Genomic DNA, 27,566 nt, shown 5'->3' with positions numbered 1-27,566 from the left:
AGGGGCGTAAGGTAGCAATGAGCATTGAACTGAGCCTTGTGCAGGGTGTAAGATAGAGCCCTGTGTGTTTATTAGGAATCTTATTCAGCCACTTAAATCACCAAAGGCTTGATCTATTTTTTTTCTTGATTTTCTTGATCTCTAATTTACAATCCAAGTACATATTAATACAGTAAGAAATACAAACCATAGTGAGAATTTGTTGTTTGTTAAATGTTTTTTTTTATAATGATGTTAAAATGTTATTATAAAAATGTCTCTGGAACTGAAAGGGGGTAAATCCCACAGTGTCCAGCAGGGTGCAGTATTTACACTACACTACACTTAATTCAAACCTTTTTTAATAAAGACATCATTCAAAATCAAATCATATGACTATTTTACAGTTTATCAGATTATCAGGGATCTTCTAAACATTGACACCTTCACAGAAATCACAATTTCCATACTTTTATCTGTGTGTGTGGTGTCTGTGTGTCTGTGTATTTCTGTGTGTTATCTTGCTCATCACTTATACCTTCCTCCCTCACATCCTGTGTGACGTTTACACTGTGTGATAGCTCTCGTACAGCCGTGTGTGTGTGTGTTGTGCATCCTGCGTCATACTTTTTTTTCCCTCCCACTGAAGGCCTGCACACACACACACACACATCAAGCCTCTGTGAGTGTATGACTGAAACACACCCATCCCTCAGCTGTATAGACACACACACACACACACACACACACACACACACACACACATCCTTCATTCAGCTGCACAGACACACACACTCAGTTAGATGACTGGCCGCTTATCACACACGCTGTTATGAGGACCTCTCACTGGGGTGAAGATGATCGAGTCCAGTAAGTACACCTTATAAAAAATTTTGTGTGTTTGTGTGTGTCTTTGTGTGTGTGTGTGTGTGATCAATAACATGCAAAACTGTTCAGAAAAGCAAAATCAACCTGTTAATACTCACACAATGACTTTTTTTATTCTGTATATTATAATGCAATACTTTAGTAGTAATCACAACAGTACCATAAATTATAATAAACTACATACATTAGTAAAGTATAATCATACACTATACAAAAAAGCATGATAAAGTTCTAAACTTTACTATAACAGCACACTCAAGTAAAGTGTTATATATTCTTCATGACATTTATTTTAAAATAACTCAATACAGTATAAAAACATACTCGGTAAAGTATAATATATACTTTAAAACAATAAATGATGAAGCTTATAGTTACGTATCAGATTATTATATTATAATGTACTTTATGAAGTAAAGTTATATGAACAGACAAACCATCCCTTACATTGTGCCAAAATGTGTTGATGAACGGACCAATAGAAATACTTCAAAATGACCTGAAATAAACTCTTTTTAGATTGACTTCCATTGAAAGTTTAGAAGGTTTTTTTTTCTCTCTCCTGTAAAGCTGCTGTTTTGAAGAAACCTGTTTTTCATTGGACAGCGAAGATTTACTGTAGTTTATAAAATAAAGTTGAATGAAGTTGTAAAGTAAAGTATTATAATATATTTTGAAATACATTATTAATTTTTTTTTATATTTTATTGTTACGTCACAGTAACACAGGTGTACAGGTGATAACAATGAAAATTTAGGTACGTAATTCCCCACAGTTGCAAAAAAGACAGAATAAATATAAAAAATATATAGAATTGTATATAGAATTTGTTCAAATATAAATTACTTAATGCAGATGTTTATGTTACTATATACATATAGTATAGGCATTTGGATAATGTGCATTTTAACTGTAAGGAAATTGTAAGATGCAAATTGTACAACAAATTGCAAATAGTACAACAGAGCATGATAAAGTATAAAGTTAAAATGTATGATATTATGCTTTATAACATGATTCAGAAACATATAATAATAATAATAACGTTGCTGTCCAGTAAAAAACAGGTTTCTCCAAAACAGCAACTTTACAGGAGAGAGAAAAAAGCTTGTAAACTTTGAATGGAAGTCAATGTAAAAAGAGTTTATTTCAGGTCATTTATAAGTATTTCTATTGGTCTGTTCATCAAGAAATGTTTTGTCTGTTCAAATTATGTAGTAAACTAAAAATCTACAAAAATGGAGATACTTGTTTTTCATTGGACAGCAACGATATACACTGCCTGACCAAAAAAAAAAGAAAAAAAGGTCACCACCTGGATTTTACTAAACAAATAAAAGCAGGTAAAAGCCACCCATTAGATAATTACTGCATGAGTGATTATTATTTTTCAGCTGGTATACAAGTTATTTAACCCTAACTAATGCAGTGAGTAGCTTCTTACTATCAAAACACACATCCTTTGTGGTCACAGAAAACATTTAAATCTGTTCCAGAACAGTCAGATTATCAGCGTGCATCAAGCAGAGAAAACGTATAAGGAGATTAGATGCTGAAATGACTAAAATCGGGTTATGAACTATTAAGAACGTGTTATTAAAAATTGGAAGGGCAAGGTTGAAAAATTATCTTTGATGGAGACAATCACTTAAACATTAGCTGAAATCAAAATGATAGAAAACGGAAAACACTAGAACTACATTAGGAATATGTTTAAAGGTGAAAGTAAGAGCATTTCCACACACACAATGCGAAAGGGACTCAAATGATTGGGACTAAACAGCTGTGTAGCCTTAAGAAATCCATTTATCAGTGAGGGTAACGGGAAAAAACAGCTTTTTTTTACTAGCAACTTACTATGGAGTATAAAAAATGTTGGACTCTGGAACAATGGAAGAAGGTGATATGGTCTGATGAGTCCAGATTTACCCTGTTCCAGAGAGATGGGCGCATCAAGGTGAGAAGAGAGGCACACATCATGACTAGTGTCTACCATACAAGCCTGTGCAGCTCTGCACAGAAAAATATTTTGAATCATTTGTAATCTAAATTAAATATGTGTGTGTGACCTTTTTTTTCAAGCAAAACATAAGGTTTTAAGGTGTACTTTAGATCATGATTAAACTAAAGTTGTGAACAGCATGATATAGTATAATATACAGTATATTTCATGAAGATGTATAACTAATAGGGGTGTGCCTAATTATATCACATCATGCGCAATAATATCGCCAACGTTTTTAAATGTCGTGAACGATATTATACCCTGAAATATCGATATGCCATATCACACACCCCTAATTATCACACCAGGGTTCTACTTTTTTGCTGTTATAGCAAAAGAAAAATTTACACTGTTCTCATTTTCTATTATATATCTACTAGAGACAGATTAAATAGGCTATAATAGCTAGAATAATATACTTTACAACAAAGTTTATTTAAAATCTTGTATAATAACAAACTTTATAACATGATAAATGAAAGTATAATTACTTGTATTAGATTTAACACAGAAAAGTATGAATGATTTACTTTCTATAATAAACTTATAAAGCACAATACTATACTATATAAGAGATTGGGAAGTTTAGGATTTTTCTTAATGAGACCATTTCTTTTTTTTTTTTTTGCGTTTTTGCTGAAATGTGGAGTACAGAGAGAAGACCAGCGATGCTGAGAAGCTGCTCAAAAAATACAAAATTGTGGTTTTACTGATTGATGCCACAGAGTGTGTTAAAATATAACAGACGTATTTATATTTGGGCTGAATTTTGCTGTCCATCCACTGTTAATATAATAGACTTCTTAAATTCTTATCATGATCTTTCTGCGCTCAGCTGAAATTTGTAACTAAATGTTTTAAATCTTTAAGCTAGTTTACAAGACATCAGCTACTTTCTTCAAAAGAAAAAACTCTAGTTCAATTGCATTCATTCTTATGTGATCTAGAGTTTTGCAAGCAGAAACACTTATTATTACACTCTTATTGCTGAGAGGAATGGGTTTAAATGATACGTTCAGGTTCCTAAAACATCTGCACAGTGCTGTACATTCATTCCTGCATTTCAGGCCTGTAACACATGGTTAAGCATACTGTAAACTCTGGTGTATAACTTTGGTTTGGGCTCACATCCAACACGTGTGTGTATGTGTGTGTATGAATGCCAAGCAGGTTTGTGTGGGTGATAACCTAAATAAAAGTATTCGGGATTTCCCGACAGTGGAAATGATGGAAACACACACACACACACACACACACAAAAGCTCTGTATTATATCCAGATTTCTAAGAAACATCAGATTCCCTGAAAACAAGACTAGTCGGGTTCTTATAGACTTGGCTGTTTCTGCTTTTCTCCTTTTCATCATTCCTAAAACCCCAGTCCAGTCAGAAGTGCAGTGTTAGTATATACACACAAAAAAAATACAAAAATATTTTTATTTAATTAGTTAAATCAGGGGAAAAATAATGGAACATTATTGGAAATGCAAATCAAATTTAATTGCAGACATTATGAATCCAAGATATTTCATGTTGTATCTGCTCAACTTCATTTCATGCACAAAAATACAGCACCATGCAAAAGCTTTTAAAACGTGAAAAAATTAAAATGAAAAATGCTTTTCAGTGCAGTAAGTGTTTATTTATGTTTTATTAGTAAAACACTAATATTAGAATAAATACTAATAACTTTCAAAAATAAAGTAGTAGGACAGGGAGATTAATTGAATTAATTTGATTAAGCAAATGACTGTTTTAATGTGATTTTAACATTACAAAAACAGGATAACTGAGATTGTACATCTTTATGTATAGAAGCTGTCAGGGGGTATCTTGGTAGATAGACATTTGCTTCTGTCAGAAATCTGTAAAGAACTTTACATATATATATATATATATTTAACTGAAATACGAGAAGGTTATGTTTGCACTGTGTTTAACATAAACGCTGCATGTAAGGCTGAGGGCTTTTCATTAAAAAAATAAATAAAATGAATGTAAAGGAGACAATAGGTTGCATATCACTTTAAATGGTGCTGTCTGTTTACAAAAAAATCGTAATCATAATAGAGAATTGCTCATACATTTTAAGAATTTCTAGTTTTTTTTTTAATATTGCCCAGTCCTAGAAAGCAGTGTTATTTCTATATTTTAGAATTAAACATTTCCATAGTAGGGGTGGGATAGTAATAATATTACACAATATATCATATTTTTCACATGGTATATACAATCACAATTGTATCCCAATGTATTGAATTATTACGTCAAATATCAAAGATTTTTTTTGTTGAATCATGGGCGATCTAAACTCCCTATGACTTGCCCCCCAAATTTGACTAAGTAAAGTTACTTCTTCTTTATTACTCCATGTGGTAGTTCTAACCGAATGAAGGGGTAAACCTGCTGTGAGCAACTTAATAAACAGCTGTGTGAAAGTATTAAAATGTATGTCTTTTATTTCTATTTTTGTATGCGCAAGAAAAGAGCACAGGCTGGGGAAACTCCAAACTTGCACTGGACGTGCATCCTTTTTTCAACATCCTGCTATTCAAACAGACGCACCTTTTACCACACAGCCCACACTACCACACCTGGTTTGGTAAATAAGTAATGAGGTTATATCTGGTGAGCTGGGGATGGAATTTAACTTACTAAATTATTGTTCTGGTTGGAGGCGTCCAGGAGAAATTTGTAACTAAAGCTTTGACCTTTAAACTAGTTCACAAGACATCAGCTACTTCTTTCAAAGAAGAAAGTTACTTCCTTCACTTTTACTTGTTCTTTGTGAAATACAATTTTGCAAAGTTTGCTAATTCATGACTGAAAATCATTAATCTTCTTCTGAGAGTGTTGGCCATATCCAGGTATCTGCGCCATTGAAATAGCAATTCCCCAAAGTCAGACCACATTTGGTGCCAAGTGATACAATGAGTGGGTTATTTCACATTACCCCAAAACCCCCAATTAATAATAATTTTGCACATTTATGCGTGCAAGGCAAACTTTCCCTGTCGTTACAATAGTAAAAGTACACTGACAAGCCTGGAGCCCGGAAGCGTCCAGGAGAAATTTGTAACTAAAGCTTTGACCTTTAAACTAGTTCACAAGACATCAGCTACTTCTTTCAAAGAAGAAAGTTACTTTCTTCACTTTTACTTGTTCTTAGTGAAATACCATAGGTCTCTCTGAGTTGTATATGATGCTGCACATGAAACTCTTCTTCATCCTCCATTGTCTGCAGTATTTAGTAAACAAAAATATTCAGAAAAACAAGTTGATCAGGAAAAGCATTTGTCTACGTCAAACCGTGAATTATTATTTATGGCCTCGCCCATCTTGGCTCGCAACCATCACAGGCAGAGCCTGAATGATTAAGAGAATAAGTTCATGCCTTTTGCTCATGTATGCATGCAAGGCATACTTTCCCCGTCGTTACAATAGCAAAGACACACTGCCAAGCCGTGAATCAAGCTGCACGGTGCACGGTTGACAGCTCAATTAAAGGTGTGAAACAGTACTGGGTTGTCATTGTCAAATGTGTGCTTTAAAACTGTCTGTAAATTTTCTGATACGGCAATGTGTGCTTTTGCATTGTCTTGTTAAAAAATACATGAACATCCCAGCAAAAGATGTGATTTTAAAGGCAGCATGTTTTTCTATAAGATCTCAGTGTCCTTTTGTGCCTTAATGCTGCCATCACACAAGTGGCTTTTGGTCATGGTTAACATTAGGGGCCGTATTTTAGCGATCTTTACAATTACTCATCACGCAGATTGGTTTTGACCACGTCCGTGTGTCTTTGGTATCGTGAGAAAGCAAAAAATTCATTGACTTGTACAGCATGTACTAATTCTCTTAAGTATTCATGGGCTGTGTTTTGGGCGTAATGTGAAATAAACCAATCAGTGTGCCAGTAGTCATTCCCTTTAAGAGCCAGGGGTGCTCTGACTTTCGTGCATTGGTAATTATGATATATTATAAATATAATAATTAACTTTCGAGCTTCTCAGCAGAAGATGCTGACCTGCGTGTTCATGCTGTGAAGGCACGTCAGCCGGTCATTTAAGGAAACAGCAATGTTATTTTATTATTTATTATGTTTATTGTTGAGGTAAAAGTTGTGTTTGTGTGGTGCAGTGCATCTGTTTGTATGTGTGTGTCTTAATGAGTGGGGGTGTACCATACAGCGCTCCTGCATGGCTAAGATAGGATTGGGCGGCTGGCTGATGACTGTTGTCAGGGTTTAATCAGTCAGTTGCACATCTGTGTTTTCTGATGCCAAGATAAAAACACGCCAGATATTTACCCAAACACACGTCACATCAGTGTAGATACAGCTCTGGAAAAAATAAAGAGAACACTTCAGTTTCTGAATCAGTTTCTCTGATTTTACTATTTATAGGAATATGTTTGAGTAAAATGAACATTGTTGTTTTATTCTATAAACTACAAACAACATTTTCCCCAAATTCCAAATAAAATACTGTAATTTAGAGCATTTGTTTAAAAGATGCAGAGCTTTTAGACTTTATATAATGCAAAGAAAACAAGTTCATAAAGTTTTAGGAGTTCAGAAATCCATATTTTAAGGAAAAACCCTGGTTTTTAATCACGGTTTTCATGCATCTTGGCATGTTCTCCTCCACCAGTCTTACATACTGCTTTTGAATAACTTTATGCCACTCCTGGTGCAAAAATTCAAGCAGTTCAGCTTGGTTTGATGCCTTGAGATCATTTATCTTCCCCTTGATTATATTCCAAAGGTTTTCAATAAGGTAAAGTCAAAGAAACTCATAATTCTTAAGTGGTCTCTTATTTTTTTACAGAGCTGTATATTCATAAATTTTAACGGCAGGGGTGCAAGACGTAATCCAATGCCAATGTGGTTTTTAGCTAAGGCTTGTTCTGATGCCCTTTTCTCGCTGTCTCTTTCTTTTTCTCTTTCTTTCTCTTTTTCTTTCTCTCTTTAGGTCATTCCATCTATTCAATCTTCTGCTGCTGTTGTGCTGTAGAGACCCGGTAAGAGATTTCATTTCCCTTAATGCGTGAGAAAAACTGCAGAACAGTCTAAACTAGCATTCACATTCATCCATCCATCTGTCTGTCCATCCATTCATTTATTTAACCACCATTTACCCATAAATCTAACCCTCTTCCTATGTAATTGTGTTCTTTATCTCTCTTTCTCTCTCTCTCAGTACCAGCACTCGAGTAGATCTGAACTCGAAAAGTGAAGAGTTTATTAAACCTCCAGGCTACACCAACAGAGTATGCACTCCTTCATTATTCATTCATTCATCCATCTATCCATTCATTTCCACCTCATGCTTTTAGAGTTTGCAGTACTGATGCGCATGTGAAAGGTGTTCATTTGCTCTCTGATCTGTTCTGAATGCTCTCACCTCAGCCAGAGCGTTTGACGAAGAAGCTTCCCCAGCCTCCTCCTGTGAATGAGGATGATGAAGGAGAGCAGCAGAAGGTGGTGGCTCTGTACGACTTCGAACCCAGCGAGAGTTACGACCTGAACCTCATAAAGGGGGAGGAGTACACCGTCCTACACAAACAGGACCAGCTGTGGTGGAGGGTTCAGGACAAACATGGGTCAGTACTGCTGTGTGTCTCTATATATAATATATAATGTATATAAGACATATTACATATAAGTGTTTACTTGGGCTGCACAATATATCGCATATAGTCATATTGCAAGATGTGCAATGTCACTAAAGGCAATTAAATCAAAGATGTCATGTTGCAATAGTTTAGTTCTTGAAACAAGAAGTATATACACAGCATTGTCTACGTGTCTGTGACAGGCTCATTCTGCCTGAGAAGTGCGTGGGGGAGGGCGAGGGGTGGGGGGCAGGAGTAAACATGAGGTAACCTTGCTTGTAAACGCATGTGTCCAGCCATGTGGATTAAGGCCATGTGGTTACCTTGGTTACCATGCGGTTACCTCGCTTCACGTACTTGTAAAAAACTGTGCACCTCAGTCCAGCGCAGTTTAGAGCAGATATTTCCAGTTACAGCTAAATTTACGATTTTTCATCTTGATCAATCCGGACGCGAGACGCGTGGATGGTGGCAGGGCTGGTGACCTCATGGGTCCACCATTGTTTAATATTGCGATATATATAAACAAAAAAATGTGCAATGTAAAATTACATTGCTCTATAAAATCAGCTCTATTCAAAAAAGGTGTGGACCAATGACTGTATGGGTGGGAACAGCCTGTGACCTACTGTGTGAGCTCTGTCGAGGCAGCCCTCAGGGGCGGGGTTATTTAAATGAGTAGGCTGTCTCTCCACAGTCTTTCTCCCTCCTCTGGTCTCTACTGCGCAGACTCGGGTGTCAGGATCGCCAACATGGCGGAAGGTTTTGGCTTCATTTTCATTGAATGAATGGGAATGGAGACACGGCGGCGTCCATCTTTTTTACAGTCTCTGGAGTAGACATTGAAGGCCCTATTTTAGCAAACAGGGCAAAAGGCATGTTCTAATTCTATTTATAAATCATGGATGTGTTTTGGGTGTAACATGAAATAAACCAATCAGCATGTCACTTGCCATTCCCTTTAAGAGCCTGGTGCTTTCTGAATTTGGTGGATTAGTATTTTAACGGCGCAGCTTTTCTGCACTTCTCAGCAGAGGAAACTGACCTGTGTGAAGGAGTTTGAACAGGTCATTTATATTCTGTTTATTGTTGATGTAAAAGTTGGGTTTGGGCACTGTTGGGTTTGGATTCAGGTCCAGTGACTGTGGAGGCCAGGTCTTTTTTTTTGTTAAGTACATAAAACTCCACATGTGTTCATTCATAGTTTTGATGCCCTCAGTGAGAATCTACAATGTAAATAGTCATTAAAATCAAGAAAACGCATTGAATGAGAAGGTATGTCCAAACCTTTGGCCTGTACTGTATGAAATATAAATATAAAACTCTGATTGGAGTTTTTCTTTGTATCAGGAATAAGGGCTTTATTCCCAGCAACTATGTCACAGGAATAAACAACATTGAAGCAAATGAGTGAGTATCAGACACCCACACACACACACACACACACACACTCATTGTCTGTATATCCACAGGTGTGTTCATTAATGAAGGTATTATTTATTAGGTGGTACTGCAAGAACATTAACAGATCTGAAGCTGAAACTTTACTGAGGCAGGAGGTGAGTGCATATATCAATGTGAACACAATCCCTGGCCATTTTATTAGAAACACCCCACTAAGACTTTCACTGTTTAGTTGTGTCTAATCTCTCCTCTCTCATGTGTGTATGTTTGTGTGTGTATGTTTGTGTGTGTAAAGGAAAGAGATGGTGGATTCATTGTGAGAGAGTCCAGTCAGCCCAACAGCTACACCGTGTCCGTCTACACTAAAGCACTGAGGTAAAAACAGCACATGATTAAAGGATAATACAACTAATACATGAATAAAGGATCCAGACCTGAGCATGTATGCATTTTGCATAATGGGTCCCTGTCTCTCACACACACACACTCGTTTACACGCCACACTATTATTACACTACAATACACTTTTATTACACAATCACACTACACTACACTATCATACTACACTATTATTACACTACACTACACTATTATTACACTATCACACTACACTACACTATCATACTACACTATTATTACACTACACTACACTATCATACTACACTATTATTACACTACACTACACTATTATTACACTTTACTACACTTTTACACTACACTACACTCTTATTACACTATCACACTACACTATCATACTACACTATTATTACACTACACTACACTATTATTACACTACACATTTGTTGGGGGCCAGAGGGAGAAATATATTTGAAGTCACGGGCCACACTCTGTAATAAAACAAATAATGAAATATACCACTTTAAATAATAAATTTTTTTTATTTCATTTACACACCATTTGACTTGACTTACTATCTTTATCTATGACAGTGTTGTGTAAACTAAGATTTTTAAAATTGATGTTTTATTTCATGATGTCTCTTAATAATAAACTCCTTAATTACGGCAAGTTTTAGACTCTTTGGCCCGTTTTTCTGCACTAAAAATGCGCACTCTCTCCGCTTTTAGACTCTTTGCCCCGTTTTTCTGCTCTAGAAATGTGCACTCTCTCCGCTTTTAGACTCTTTGGCCCGTTTTTCTGCACTAGAAACGCGCACTCTCTCTGCTTTTAGACTCTTTGCCCCGTTTTTCTGCTCTAGAAATGCACACTCTCTCCGCTTTTAGACTCTTTGGCCCGTTTTTCTGAGATAGAAATGCGCACTCTCTCTGCTTTTAGACTCTTTGGTCCGTTTTTCTGCGCTAGAAATGCGCACTCTCTCCGCTTTTAGACTCTTTGGTCCGTTTTTCCGCGCTAGAAATGCGCACTCTCTCCGCTTTTAGACTCTTTGGCTCGTTTTTCTGTGCTAGAAATGCACACCATCTCCGCTTTTAGACTCTTTGGCCCGTTTTTCTGCGCTAGAAATGCACACCCTATCCGCTTTTAGACTCTTTGTGGGCCAACTTACATTCTATTTCTAAAATATCTCGCGGGCCGCTCCAAAAAAGGAAACGGGCCGCAAATGGCCTGTGGGCCGTAGTTTGGACACCCCTGCTCTACACTATTATTATACTACACTACACTAGCACTCTAAACTATTATTACCCCACACTACACCAGCGCCCTACACTATTATAACTCCACACTACACTAACAAACATTGATATTCTTTTATTTACACGTAAGTGTGTATTATTAAATTATTAAGAACATCTGGAAGGTCACATGGTTTGCACATACTGTTTGTTTTTCGCATTGGTGATTTTAATGTTTTGTTTGTTTCAAGTCAATTAAAAAAACCTTACATACATAGTTTCCATTAGTATATTGAGTAACCAGTTAATATCCTTTAAGAAGCATAGGCTAGAAACATATACAATGTTTGAAAAATGCCAAATATTGTTTATAATCTAAATTGTTGTGTTTGTTGTGGACTGGACATTTTGGGGGTGATTTGTTGGCAGGTCTGAATGATCTGTTGTATTGATAAAGTGATAGATTTCTTGATTGATTGGTCAGTTTGGGCACGGGAGACGTGAGGCACTACCAGATAAAGAGGACAGAAGCAGGGAAATTCTTCCTGGCTGAAAATTATGTGTTCAGCTCCATTCCTGAGGTCATCCGGTACCACCAGCACAATGCTGCAGGTAATCTGCGGAACTTCTCCAGACTACACGCCACACTCACACTCCAGTACTTTGTTCTAACCTGCACATCAATCCCTCTTTTATACTGATATATTTATTATGAACCTAATGACTGTTTATTAATATTCTGGAATTATAGTAGAATTTCTACTATAATTTATTCATTTTAATTATTTCTTTATTCTGCCGGACAGGTCTTGTATCAAGGTTGCGTTATCCTGTTGGCCCAATGGGAAAGTGTCTCCCTGCTACTGCGGGATTTAGCTCAGGTAACACACAAACACACACACACACCTACACACACACTTTAATAAATATCAAGGCTTCACTAACGCTGTTTTGGTTATGTAGTGCTAGATACATGTTTAAAATATACTTACTGTACATAATATTGTGATAATATTGCTCATTTGTGTCAGTTACACCCACTCTGTTGTAACTGGTGGGTCTAAGTTATATTTCTATAAGTTTTCTATTTCACAGTGAAATAAACTTAGACAATAGATAATGGCTGAAAAACAAATTAAACAAGAATATCATTTGAAGAGGAAAAAGGAAAAGGTTTCTTCTTTAATGGAAATATTACTGCACTGAAGCACAAACAATACTCTCAGAATACAAATTTTCAGCAGAAATATTTATACAGTATGGAGAAGTGGTCCTAAATGGTTTCCTAAATGGTCAATGCAAATGAAAGGCAATGTAATTTCTAAGTCATGACCTATTAAGTATACATCCAATTTTATTAAACAACCCTTCCAATGATAACAGTATTGTTTAGATAAAAAACTCAAAATGCACTGTTCCACATTATTAAGCAGGCCACAGGTTTCAAGCAATATGGAAAAGAAAAAGGATTTCTCTGCTGCTGAAAAGCATCAAATAGTTAAAGTGCCTTGGACAAGGTATGAAAACATTAGATATTTCACAAAAACTTAAGCGTGATCATCATACTGTGAAGAGACTTGTGGCTGATTTAGAGCACAGACGGGTTTGTGCAGATAAAGGCAAAATGAGGAAGGTTTCTGCCAGACAGGTTCATCGGATTAAGAGAGCAGCTGTCACGGATGAGAGGGATGGAGAGGATGGACGTAAATGCAGATAAATAATTACATTTATTAAATAAACAAGAAAAATAAATACAGAAAACAAAACACGGGTAATGCAAAAAACGTATGAAAAACTTACAAAAAAACAAGACTAGGATAAGGATTAAACTTAGACAAATGCAAGAAAAACTAATTAAACTAGAACTCTAACTTTAAACAAAGAATAACTAGAAAATACAAAAACAACAGACCAAGATCATAGTAACAAAAAGGATTCTAAGTAACACGTAACACAAACTCTACTCACAAATATACAGTCACATAGATACAAAAGACTCCACAAGCAAACACTCATACAAGGGGCTATTTATACACAAGGAGGGTGAAGACAGGTAACGAGGGGGCGGGGTTACAAACAAGACACAAGGTGACAACACTAATGACTAGGGCATGGCTAGGGCGGAGACAGGGACCAAAACAGAACAGAAGCACATGGCTGGGAACATGACAGGAGCACAAGGGAACAAATGAGGGGAAAAACACAGGACAGACACAGGCTAATATGTGACAGCAGCTGATAAAATGCCGTTACAAACCAGCAAACAGATAATTGAAGCTGCTGGTGCCTCTGGAGTCCAGCAAACCTCAAAGTGTAGGATCCTTCAAAGGCTTGCTGTGGTGCATTAACCTACTATTCGGCCACCCTTAACCAGAGCTCACAAGCAGAAATGGATGCAGTGGCCCAGAAATACATGAAAACTATTTTCCAAACAGTCTTGTTTGTTGATGAGTGTTGTGCAACCCTGGATGGTGCAGATGGATGGAGTAGTGGATGGTTGGTGGATGGCCACCATGTCTCAACAAGGCTGCAACAGCAGCAAAGAGGGGGCAAAGTTGTGTTTTGGGCCGTTACCATGGTGAGAGTGCTGGTGGCCCTTTTAGGGTTCCTGAAGGTGTGAAAATGAACTGAAAAAGAACTGTCCAAAATTATCTTATGCGGTCATTGGCTGCTATTGGTTTGTTTTTTTTAACCATAAAAGGAGAACCATTGAGTTTTCTCAAGCAAAAGATCTATGAGGGTGGGATCTATGAGGGTACCACTCTGTGGTAACTGGTGGGTCTAAGTTATTATAGTTTTCTATTTCACTGTGAAATAAACTAAAAGAGAACATTTCTTTAATTGAAATGTTACTGCACTGAAACACAAACACAACTCTCAGAATACAGATTTTCACCAGATATATTCATACAGTATGGAAAAGGGGTGATATCAATTGCCTCGCCTTTTTCTGAACATTTTATAGGTTTACACTGTGTCCAAAATTATTATGCAAGTGATATTTTCTCAGCTTTTCCTAAATGGTTCTGAATGGTTTCCTAAATGGTCAATGCAAATGACAGTCAGTATAATAAAAGTATAAGTCATGGCCCATTAAGTATATATCGTTGCTGTCCTATGAAAAACACTTATCTCCATTTTTGACGATTTTTAGTTTACTACATAATTTGAACAGACAAACTGTCTCTTACACTGTGCCAAAATTGCTTGATGAACGGACCAATAGAAACTCTTCCAAATGATGTGAAATAAACTCTTTTTACATTGACTTCCATTGAAAGTTTACAAGGTTTTTTCTCTCTCCTGTAAAGTTGCTGTTTTGGAGATAAGTGTTTTTTATTGGACAGCGACGATATGCAATTTTATTAAACATACCTACCAATGATAAAAGTATTTTTTTTTTACTGCAATGTTCCACATTATTAAGCAGGCCCCAGGTTTCAAGCAATATGGAAAAGAAAAATAATCTCTCTGCTGCTGAAAAGCATGAAATAGTGCAGTGCCTTAGACAAGGTATGAAAACATTAGATTAGATTAGATTTCACAAGAACTGATCATCGTACTGTGAAGAAATGTGTGGATGATTCAGAGCACAGATGGGTTTGTGCAGATAAAGGCAAAATGAGGAAGGTTTCTGCCAGGCAGGTTCATCAGATTAAGAGAGCAGCTGCTAAAATGCCTTTACAAACCAGCAAACAGGTATTTGAAGCTGCTGGTGCCTCTGGAGTCCAGTGAACCTCAAGGTGTAGGATCATTTAAAAGCTTGCTGTGGTGCTTTAACCTACTATTTGGCCACCCTTAACCAGAGCTCACAAGCAGAAACGGATGCTAAATGGTTCTAAATGGTTAGTGCAAATGACAGTCTGTATAATAAAAGTATAAGTCATGGCCCATTAAGTATATATCCAAAGTTATTAAACAAACCTCCCAATGATAACTGTTTTTTTTTATAAAAAAACTGCAATGTTCCTCATTACAAAGCAGGCCACAGGAATATGCGAAAGCAATATGCGAAAGAAAAAGGATGCTGAAAAAAGCTGGTAGGTGTGAAAATGACAAGAAAAGAACTGTCTCTAAATCATCTCATGCTGCAAAAAACACCTCTGTGTCATTGGTTGCTATTGGTTTGTTTTTTAACCATAAAAAAAAAACTTTTATGAGTTTTCTCAAGCAATAGATCTATGAGACAGTTCACCTCAAAACAGCAGCTCTGGGAGGCTATTCTGACATCATGCAAAGAAATTGAAGCAGAAACTCTCCAAAAACTCAAGTTCAAAGGTGATATCAAAGAAGGGTCCTATGTTAACATGTAACTTGGCCTGTTAAGTTGTTTTTGATTGAAATAGCTTTTGATTTTAGTAAATGTGACCACTTAATGCTGCAAATAAAAAAATGACCATTTGCAGTTCTTTATAACCTATAAAATGTTTGAATCTCTGTTATGCATGAGAACTTGGAACAGTGCATTTTGAGTTTTTAAAATTTTTTAAAATTAATTTACTAAAATTAAATTACTTTGTTCTTGTATAGTCTTAATTGCAATATTCTCTGATCTCTCAGTATATTGATCTCTCAGTCTGCTAGAAAACAGACTCTTGTACCGGAAATAAGCGAGCAGCTTTTTTAACTCGTCACCCGGGAGATATTAATGTCAATGTTTATTTATTCATAGAGTAAATTTAACACAATGCCAGTTCACCAAAGTGCTGCACAGATAAAAACATAAAACTTCACAGTATTAGGATTAAACACATATAAAAAAACAAGACATAAATTACATTAAAGCCAGGGAATATTAATGAGGACTGAGACTAGATTTAAAACTTGACAGTGTAGGGAAAAAATTGAGATCTGAAGGATTTAAACAATATTCATCTTCCAGCTGATGTAATGTATGTTAATATTGCAGTTCAATGTGTTAAAACACTTCAAAGTTAGTTTTTTACCTGATGGTTATGTAACATCCTTTTCCGTTAGACTTTTGGCTGGTTACAAATCACAAATACGAGTACTGACCTGGTTATGTAAACTTTGAGTTTTTACATCGTCTGATTACCCAATTCAAGTAAAGTGTTCATCAGATATGCATTTATCAGTTCATGGAGTGCGTGTAAACCCACTCACTGTAATAATGTTGTTGTATGTATGAATTATAATGCTACTGTATATATTAATGGGTTAATTAAATAAGGGTGCTTTCACACCTGCCTCGTTTGGTCCGGACTTTCGGACTTTTCAGGGCGTTTTCACACCTGTAGTTCGTTTCTCTGGTCCGAATCAGTTGATGAGTTTACTTAGAGCATTTTCTCCCTTTGTTTAGTCTGGTTTCACACAGGCATAAATGTAAACGCACCAAAATGCGCACCAATAAACACGCAAGCAGGCTGTGTCCTGTGATTGGTAAGAGCGTGGTCTGGCGTGGAAGTAAATATACATATACAAAAAAAGGAAATATAGCGAGAAGATTCTGTGTTCCAGCGCATATATGTGTTTTTACACTGAACGCTGAAACACAGCGTTTCTATGTGCAGCGCAGATGTAAACATAGTAAACAGAGTCACGCGACCATGAGCAGTGAATGCAGCATTTGTTCTTAGCTGTGGTAATTAGCGTTATCTGGCTAATATATCAGTTTAGACTGCGTCTTATCTGCCGTTTAGCTCAAATAAATGGACTATATTTAATAGCTGGGTTGGATCGAGACCGGATCACGTTCTCACCAAAGCGAACTGCTCCAGAGTTCGTTTGGTACCGGACCGAGATCCCCTCCTCTAGTTGGTCTCGGTCCGGTTCTTTTGATCCTCACCCGAGTGCGATTACTGTTTTCACACCTGCTCAATCGAACCGCACTAAAGTTACAAACGGACCAGAGTTCATTTTAACCGGACCAAACAGTGCTGGTGTGAAAACGCCCTCAGTTTGGTCCGAACCAAAGTAGCAGGTGTGAAAGGGGCCTCAAACCACGGTCCGGACCAAAGGACCAGATTTTGGTCCGACCAAGAGAGGTGGTCTCGGTCCGGATCTTCTGAACCATGATCCGGTTCACCTGCAGTGTGAAAGCGCTTTTCTGGATGGTTCGAACTTCCGGACCAATTACAGGAAGCTGAGCAGGCGTTCCTCAGCAACGGCAGCAGAAGAAGAAAAATCACCGGAAAAGCAGGAAAAATGAACCGCGGATACAGTTGCTTCAGGACAAGCATGTTCGTTTGGCGAATTTGAACTAACCTAGAGTACTGTGCCGGAAGTTGCTGCTGCAGGTATAAAAACACAATAGCAGCTACTAACTACGATATAGACTAAATAAATCTGTTAATACATTTTATCCTTATTCTGGAAAGGCTTCCCGCTGAATTGTGAACACGCCAACGTCAGATGCATGTCCTTCTAAAACCAATCAGCGTCAAGTTAAGGAAAACGCATCGATACGTAAGTGATGATGAAAGGATGTAGGAGTATCACACAAAGGTCTTTGGTGTGCTCCCTAAACTGCAGTGTGAAAACGAAAATAAGCGAACCAAATATACACAATGTAGCAAACACATGAACCTTGGTTCGGACCACGGTATGGATTTTCAGGTGTGAAAGCACCCTAAGTAGATCAGTAGGCCAACCGTCAACCGCGGACCGTGCAGCTTGGTTTAGGGCATGTCAGCCTTTGCTCGGCTCAAAGCGTGCAAATTGGCATGTACCAATTCTCTGAACTAATCATGGGTTTGAAATAAACCATGACGTAACGTGAAGTAAATACAGCATGGCAGTTGCGAATCCCTTTAGGAGCCAGATGTGCTCTGACTTTGGCAGATTGTTATTTTAACGGCGCAGTACGGGAACAGTAGTTTTATTTTATATAACACATCCTAAATCCAGCAGCAAGATCCGCAATTGACTGGTGCATAAATGGCCCATTATTTGACACTGTTATAATTACAGTGATGTTTGTTTGTGTGCAGACAAGTGGGAGATTAACCCGTCTGAGCTGACGTTTATGAAGGAGCTGGGCAGTGGACAGTTCGGAGTGGTCAAGCTGGGGAAGTGGAGGGCGCTCTGCCGAGTGGCCATTAAAGTGATTAACGAGGGGTCCATGTCTGAGGAGGACTTCATAGAGGAAGCCAAGATCATGACGTGAGATATAACACACACACACACACACACACACACACTAAAAGTATGCTTTGCATACTGTCACCTTCACTGTTAGTCCACAACATCATTTGGTAACTACAAAATATCAGTTTCACAATTAAAAAAACAGGAAGTCAATGTAAAAAGATCTTTTAGTCCATTCATCATGACACATCTGTTCAGTGTAGAAGCAGCTGCTTCGCTGAAATGACTCAGATAAATGATAAAAGCAACAACGATATAGACCGTAATGGGGAGGGGGAAGTCTAAAACTAACACACACACTCACACACACACATGCTAGGCCTATACAAAATACCCACAGTTCCAGTGTACAGCCCACACACACAGCCCCGAAATGCAGATCAGCACAAAAAGAGGTCAAATGTTTGGAGTTTAGCTGAAATTACACATATTAAACAGCTCATGACTGACGCAACACACACTCACACACAGTGGAAAGTTTAGTAAGACAATGGAAAAAGTGAGGGGGAAGAAAAAAAGTGTGAAAAGCGAGATAGAAGAGAGGAAAGAGAGGTGAAACACACACACCCAGACACAGACACACACACACCAAGGCTGATGACCACTTCCTGTGAATATAAAGAAGAAAGCTCTCACCTCTGAGCGTGACAGATAGAAGAGAGCTCAGGGCATAGTTTATTAAATGTTGGATTAAAGGTGTGTATGTGTGTGTGCTGCACATTTCCTGTTTCAGGGTGACATGCCTCGAGCCTAAAGTTGCACTACAGTTTTCTCTTTTTGTGTTTAGGATTTGGATTAGGAGGCAATAACTAATAAATTAGGATTACTGTAATAATCATGCTGATTATTGCTTATTTCTCTGTTTTAGGCATGTTTCATATCGTATTTAATGCAAAAATATTCCGCCAAAAATTATGACACAATAACTTGCGATAATCTTGAATTCAGTCTATTCTGTATTTTGAAATTAATTGTATTTACTTTAAACAGTTTGTTTGCTGATTACATGCACTATATATATATACATTTTTATGTTGTTACACAATTAATATTTTATTAATAGTAATGGTCTTATAAAGCTACTGTTTCTAAAATAAATAAATGCTTGTAGATTTTTCATTTTTTCTGAAACTATTGAAAGGTTATATTTATTTCATTCATTAGTATATTCTTGAAATTAATTAACAATTGAATGAAGTGAATTTTGTGCCAAACGTTTTACACCAAAAAAAAAAAATCCAAAAAAATCCAAAAATAAGAATCAAAAGCAAAAACTGTATGTTGCAAATTCGAAAATATATAGCAAATATATATTTTTAAATATTCTTGGTTACTTTATTATCCTTTGCAGTTATTTGAAAATTATTTCAGTTAGGAGTTTGCCAGTCTTTGCTTTTATTTTTGTGTCTCATGATTTGATTGCGGATTTTATTTTTTTGTGTAAAACTTTTGGCACAAAATTCATTCCATACAATTGTCAATGCTTTATCATACCGCAAAGAATATCATCATCTCAAAAATAGCCTGAAATATTGTGATATTACTTTAGGACCATATCGCCAATCCCTACTCTTAAGGGACAGTTTCTCAGAAGGGGAACCCTAGTGTATTTGGACTACACAACATTTTAAATTAAGATTTTTCTTTTGTTTAAGATTCTGTTAATAACTGTACACTAATAATACTTCAATTCCCCCCCCCCCCCCCCCCCCCTGGAGCACGATAACGTTTTATTACAACTGGAACTCAAGTTTACATATATGTGCAAAGCTGGGGTTCAAGCAGAGTTTGTGTTTGTGTGTGTGTGTGTGTGTTTGTGTGTGTGTGTGTGTGCAGGAGGCTGTGTCACCCGAAGCTGGTGCAGCTGTATGGAGTGTGTACAGTGCAGAGGCCGATCTGTATTGTGACAGAGCTGATGGAGAAGGGCAGTCTGCTCCAGGTGCTGCAGCTGAACGCTAAAACACTGCACAGTGTGAGGCTGCTGGCCATGTGCCAGGATGTGTGTGAGGGAATGCAGTACCTAGAGGACAACAACTTTCTCCACAGAGATCTGGTTAGTTTTCTACTGCAATTCTATCCAATTCTAATCCATTCTACTCTTAAACGTCAATTTAAAATTATAATAAAATAGTATATTTTCATTCTAATCAACAAAACATGTTCTATCCCAACTTTAATCAGTCCCTTATAAATTAGTTATTATCAATTCCACATATTTCTAGTCAGCTCTAATCATACACAGGACATTTGGCAGTGTTAAATCAACACTGATAGTGTTAAATTAACACTGAGAGTGTAAAGTTTAACACTAATAAGTGTTGATTTAACACTAACAGTGTTGATTTAACAACTTTTAAATTTCCTGTGTATATATTTCAACACTACTTAGTTTTACTCAGTTTTACTGTACTCAAATCAGTTCTCTACTCTACTTTTCAGTTCAACTTCATGTCCCCTGAATTGTACTCAGACACTTATCATTTCTTCTTGAAGGCTGCCCAATTTCTGCTTTAACTCTATTTTATTTTCTCAATTCTATCTTTATAATAGTTAGGAATATTCTATTGTACTTAATACTTATTGATTCTAATTGACTCTTCTTCAATTAAAGTAGATTATGATCAAATTTATTATGTAAATGTTGATTTATACCTAATTCATTCTACTCATTTTACATATAAGACTAATTTATTCTACTAAATACAGACAGACAGAAAAGAGATAGCGTGTAACAGTTTTAATATGAATTAATAAGTTCAACCAATAAAATATACTCAATTTTACTTTTATTTTATTGGCAGGCCGCAGGTCGAGTGCCATAGATCAGCAGTGCAACAGCAGTGCCAATATTACACGTTATAGCACGAACCTCAAGTGTATTATTGTGATTATACCACAGTTCCTTTTTCGCTGCTTATTGAAAAAAAAGTAAGTTAAAGAGGATGAGAAAATACAATCTGTTTGGTTATAAAAACTTGAGTTAAAATAGTTCCATTACTGCTCTTTTTGGCTGGTAAGCGCTGCATCGTTGCTAGGTTACCTGTATGTGGTGGAGTAATACATGGAGAGCTTCGGTTACAGTGCATTACCGGCTGATAATGGCACTCACAGAATGCCTCTCAGCCAAGGGTCCTACATTAAGGTTCTCCTACTATAGCTAGTGATGCAGGCTTGAATGCTAATTAAAGTAATATGCTAATATGTCTCCTGCAGGCAGCGCGGAACTGTCTGGTGAATGAGAGGAATGTTGTAAAAGTTTGTGACTTCGGAATGACAAGGTAATACTTTAATGCAGTGACTAACAAACACATTCTCACACACACAAAGATAAAGACACACCTGATATTTAACCGATGGTTATAATGTTTGTGTTTGTAGGTATGTGCTGGATAATTCGTACACCAGCTCTACAGGCAGTAAGTTCCCGGTGCGCTGGTCTCCCCCTGAGGTCATACACTTCCAAAAATACAGCAGCAAGTCTGACGTCTGGTCTTTCGGTGAGAAACACTGATGAGTTTCAGTTTAAAGATTTATTGGTCACATACAAATTTTTACATGGTACAGCTTGCAGTGAAACATTTTGATAACTGCCCTTTGATAACTACATGACAAATAAAAATAACATTTTATAGAAAATATAGGGCTAAAACAAAGATGTCAGATAGAATAAGAAGGATAAGATACACTTCAAGTTAAAATCTTTAGAACTTCCAGTTTTTCTGTTTAATTGTAAGCTTTTTAAGCTCTTCAGGTCCAGTAAATAACCTGAAATGGTACAAAATCCAGTGAAGTTAATTGTAAAAAATGGTACTGGAAGGACTTTTCAGGGGAAAAAAATAACAAAACATTAAAAAAGGTATAGTGAAAATAAAAACAGAAATTTACAAAACCTTTGTCTGTAGTAGAACTGCTGCAGCACTTTCTTCTGCACACAGCACATTTACACTTTTGTAACTTCCCAGCTTAACATTCGACTACCGTATATAAGATGCACCTAAAATCCTTTAATTTTCCCAAAAAAAAATCATCAGTATGCCTTATAATAAGAAAGCAGTAAAGCAACTCTTAATGCTTCCAGTGTAGTGCTATCTCTCTGCATTTACTAGCACTAAGCGCTGCTAACTGTGGCTAGCGCTGCTGATAAAAGTGCTGGTAAAATTATTGGAAATCTATGCTTACTGTATATAAACGTAAGCGCTTTACGCTTTTTTTTTTTTAGAAATTACAGTTTTGTAAAGTAGTAAAGTAATGAGACCTGCTGGATATTGGTGATATTGGTGAAAACATGGTGATTGTAGTCCTATGTGATGTTCTAGTTGAGCGTATGGACAGCTCATTGGAAAAAGCTCTTCCTCGCTCTTTTCAAGTTTGTCTTCACAGAGCTGTAATGCTTCTCTAACCTCAGCAGAAAGTAAAGTCCATTGTTAAAATGGCTAAGGTTCCTTGCATTCTTCTTGGCATCGGTCCAGCACCACTTTCTATAAATAGTTTAACCCTCCACCTGTTTAAGGACCAGTTTAACCTGCGCTTCCTAACCTGGCTGAATCATTTCCTCTTTCCTAACAGCATTGTAAGAGCTACAGTAAAGGTTATTATGTAACAAAAGTCACAGCAGAAAGGTGCTGTGGTATTCCAGGTGGTTGCTAAGTGCTCATTATAAATTGCTATGCTTAAGTAAACTTAACATTTAGCTGTTATCCTAAGCTGCCAGCCGTGAACTTGACCCACACTATGTTTCCTGTAATGTATCACCAACTGTTTACACTATCGGGTTACTTTACTGGGGTTTCCACTCCACCTGGTGTTTATGTGTAACTACAATTAATGTAGCACTATGTGTCAGTGAATAGTGTGTGTGTGTGTGTGTTCTGTCTATAGGTGTGTTGATGTGGGAGGTTTTCTCTGAAGGTCAGATTCCGTTTGGGAGCAGGTCTAACACTGAAGTGGTGGAGGAGATCACTGAGGGAGGACGACTCTACAGACCCCAAAAATCCCCCCCAAACATCTACAATATCATGTTCCAGTGCTGGCATGAGGTCTCACACACACTAACACTCCTTAAACTTAGTGTTAGAAATCAATGTTTCCAAATCCCAAAAAGATATAAACAGCTAGCAAAAAGGGGAAACTTAGCACCAACCAGTTAGCATGGTGCTAACTGCATATGTATGGCCCAGTCACATTTCTAATTTTACTTCTACCCCTTGTTTTGGAGTGTTTCCTCTCCAAAAGTGGATAAAACTCTTGCCTTAAGAAATGGAACAACCGGATGTCTGATCTAAATAAATAAATAAACAAATAAATAAATACGAACACTAGGGCTGCAACGATAATATTTAAATTTGTCAACTACAAATTTCATTGTCGACTAATCGTTAATTTGTAAGAGTCCTAGAAGTGCAATGTGAGATGGATAACAGCTCACTCACAGTTTAAATTCAACTCAGTTTGTGTCTCTAAAATGCCCAAACACAACAGATTGTAGATTTACTTACTAAATATCAGTACTTTCCACTTTTAAACAACATCCAGACATTTAAATGCCTTTTAAATCTCATGTTTAGCTGTTTTTATTGCTTTTAGAGATGGAGAACATGGCAGAAATAATCGTTGACTAATCGATTAATCGAAAATATAAACATCAGATTAGTCGACTACTAAAATAATCATCAGTTGCAGCCCTAACGAACACTGCTTTTTTAGCCGCTAGGCTACTAGTGTTGCACTGCAGACAACCCTGCCAGTCTGTTAGCAGTAATAGCAGTAAAGTTCAGCAACCTATTTACATTTAGAGCATCATATCTCTTTAACCCTTGTGTGGTGTTTGGGTCTGTGGGACCCGGTTTCATTTTTCATCAAATGATACTAAAAAAATATTTTTTCTAACTCAAACTCATTGGCATTGGCTAATTTTTTGTGAAAAAACATATATCAAAACACATTTTCGATAAACACACACTGTACACCCCCCCCCCCCCCTACACATTTATATTACATACAGTATGTTTGGCCAAGGACTAATAAACATTGCTTCATTTGTAAATTTGAAAGTAAACTAATTTCTACTCATATCTTGAGTTTAATTCATTTTCTTTTACATTTTATTAAAAAACTAATAAAAAAAGAGTAGCACTTTTTGAAAGAAATGTAACATAAGAAAGGTAAAGGGCAAATATATTAACCATGTAAGCTGTTTATATTGCTTGCAATTTAGGTGAAGTAAGCATGTGTAAAGCATTTTAATGTAAAATTGCTTAATTATGCTGAATTAAATACAAGAAACAAAGTAAACGAGTAACAAAAATATGAACACCACACAAGGGTTAAAAGCAACAATTATTTGTTAATGTCCACTCCTTATTCCTCTGTGAAAGGGAGCTAGCTTCTTCTTAAAAAGTTCCTGTTCCTTTTTAAAGGAGAACTCCAGTGTAAAATGGTTCGGCTGTGTAGTAAAACATAATAACAAGTACAGAATTTTGCTGTTTAGCACACCTCCATTCACCCCCAGCATTTTGAAATACAGCACTTTTAGCCGATGCTCCCAACATGTTTACAATGCTAGTGATAGGGGCATAATGTTGCACATGCAAAGAAATCACAATTTTTACACCATAAACAAGCTCAAAATAGCTCCACACTTCATTGGTAGAATTCTGAGGGCCCTGACATTTAAAACGAGGCACTGGGAATTTTGAAATACAGGTAGTTTATTAACAAACACTGTTTATACACACTGAACCTTCAGCTAGTTCCAGGCTCCAGGTGCTGCAATCTTGAAATTAATTCACAAGAAGTTTTTGATGAGCACAAATGAACAGGTAGGATAAGGAAATAAATTGCAAATTTATTTCAGTGCAAACACATGAATATTAGCTATAGAGATATTTTTAGCAACAGCTGGAATTCATGCATTCCCACTGAAATCATTTTGCAATCTGTTTTTTTTCCCGTCCTACCTATTTGTTTGTGCTCATAAGTCAACTTATTGTGGCTGTTCTCAATGCCTTGTTTTAAATGTCAGGGCCCTCAGAATTCTATCTATGAAGTATGGAGCTACTTTGAGTTCCCCCAACAAAAGTTTTTCTTGCATAAGCAATGCTATGCCCCTATCCATAGCATTGAGATAATCAGTTAAAAGCCCTGTATTTTGGAATGCTGGGGTTCAGTGGGCATGGTCTATTTGACAAAATGTTGGCCTTTTTTTATGTTTTACTACACCCCACATTTACTACAAGTCCATTTTACACTAGAGTTCTCCTTTTTAAATGGATCTGCCTCAATAACTGCTGCTGTAATATTTAAAGTGGATCAAGAAGTGTAGCTAGCTAGTTAGCAGAGGTGGAAAGTAATGAATTACATTTACTTAAGTTACTGTAATTGAGTAGAGTTTATGAGTAATTTGTAATTTTTAAAGTAGTTTTTAAAATAGGTAATTTTACTTTTACTCAAGTACATTTTGACACAAGTAATCTATTTCGCTACATTGGAAAACTCCCCATTACTGAGTAAAAAATAAAATGCTGGGGAAAAAAATAATAATAATTGGCACGGATACGATCCCCATGCAATACAAAATATTTTTATCATTAAACAATCTGGTTGAATGATAAAAAAAAACATTTAAATAGCAGTTAAAGCATAGCAATTGCAAGTTAAAATATAACAATGACCTGTAAAAAATTAACTGTAAAAATACAGTTTATAGTCACCTATATGACCATAACTTTTAACAGTAAAGAAAAAAATGGCTCAAAGAAACCTATGCCACTTGTTCTTGAAAATGTTTTATGCGCTGGTCTGAACAAATACTGCCTGAAAGGTCTAAATTATTATGTGAAATAATATTTAATTAAAAACAATTTAATTTATGATTTGTTGTACTTTTTACACTAAATAATTAAAAGTAACTATGTAACTTTTACTCAAAGTATATTTTAAATTGAGTACTTTTTATCTTTACTTAAGTAGATTTTTAGATGGGTACCTTTTACTTTTACTTGAGTAGAATTTTAGCAAAGTAAATGTACATTTACTTAACTACCCGAGGCATAGCACCCGAGGCATACTCCGATCCCTCTGAAAAGGGGCATACATTAAAATGATAATATATATTAAACTAAGATAATGCAGTGGTTAGTGTAATTAATAACAGAACATTTTCATTTCATTTCTTGGTTTCATTTTGCAGGTGATTTCTCACAATCTTCTATTTGAAGTGTGCCTCTAAAAAAATCTACATTTGGAGACCCTACCCCTTTAATCTATCCCAACAAGAATTGGGGCACCATACCCTTAGACAAGAGGTGTAATTGGTTTAGGCCTAAATCATCACACATTCTTTTTAAACCAGATAAAAGTGGTCCCGGATGCTTAGAATGCTAAGAATTCATGTGACTTTTACGTCACAAATAAGGTAAAAAGACTGTGAGAAGGGAAAATGGACAACAGCAGTGAGTGAGGGCTTCAGTGGCGAAAATATGAGGTGAAATATTTTGAGACTAAAGAATGGTAGCATGGCAGTGTAACAGTGTAACAGCACCTAGAACCCTGAATCTTCTCCATATTTTAGATCATGTTTTCGTCATAGTTGGATTAATGAATATAAATGGGTGATAGATAGAAATTTTGAAAACAGTTGCAGAAGAACTCAGTTATAATAGTTTTAGTGTATTTTTTTGTTCTTTTCTTTTCAGAGACCTCAGGGTCGGCCCTCTTTCTCCGAGCTGCTTCAGAGCATTAGAGAGGCAGCTGAGGAACTAACGCTGTAACCGGAAGGAACAACAACAACAACAACAACAACAACAACAACAAGCACCAACAGCAGTGATACTCAAACTAAAGTACACCACTCCACACAAGAAATCACTCAACATTATGTTTCTTTCACAGCGTTACTCTGTAAAATATGTTAATATGTATAAAAGAGTTTTATGTATATATGTATATTTTTGTAATAAAATCATATGGAAACCTTT

The 27,566-nt window shown here is 36.4% G+C and overlaps 1 protein-coding gene across 1 annotated transcript; it reads left to right on the top strand.

The window, feature by feature from the left end:
• Positions 1-639: 639 nt before the first annotated feature.
• On the top strand, positions 640-27,566 carry txk (TXK tyrosine kinase). Its single transcript, XM_022677492.2, has 15 exons — positions 640-849; positions 7,846-7,894; positions 8,074-8,143; positions 8,283-8,476; positions 9,839-9,898; positions 9,993-10,047; positions 10,188-10,267; positions 11,969-12,096; positions 12,291-12,365; positions 18,435-18,606; positions 20,428-20,644; positions 21,805-21,869; positions 21,970-22,088; positions 23,470-23,627; positions 27,285-27,566. The coding sequence occupies exons 1-15, from the start codon at positions 837-839 to the stop codon at positions 27,357-27,359; spliced, it is 1,530 nt and encodes a 509-aa protein (XP_022533213.2). The 5' UTR covers positions 640-836; the 3' UTR covers positions 27,360-27,566.

The sequence above is a fragment of the Astyanax mexicanus genome, chromosome 13 (assembly GCF_023375975.1).
Source record: "Astyanax mexicanus isolate ESR-SI-001 chromosome 13, AstMex3_surface, whole genome shotgun sequence".
Lineage (NCBI taxonomy): Eukaryota > Metazoa > Chordata > Actinopteri > Characiformes > Acestrorhamphidae > Astyanax > Astyanax mexicanus.
Note: the sequence above shows the minus strand (reverse complement) of the source record. Positions and strands in the feature narration are given on the sequence as shown.

What these genes read in the sequence shown, in the direction of transcription:
- txk (XM_022677492.2), top strand. An exon ending in CTCCAGGCTACACCAACAGA is followed by an intron (nt 8,144 to 8,282) that starts GTATGCACTCCT and finishes CTCTCACCTCAG; the next exon opens with CCAGAGCGTTTGACGAAGAA. An exon ending in GTCTACACTAAAGCACTGAG is followed by an intron (nt 10,268 to 11,968) that starts GTAAAAACAGCA and finishes TTGATTGGTCAG; the next exon opens with TTTGGGCACGGGAGACGTGA.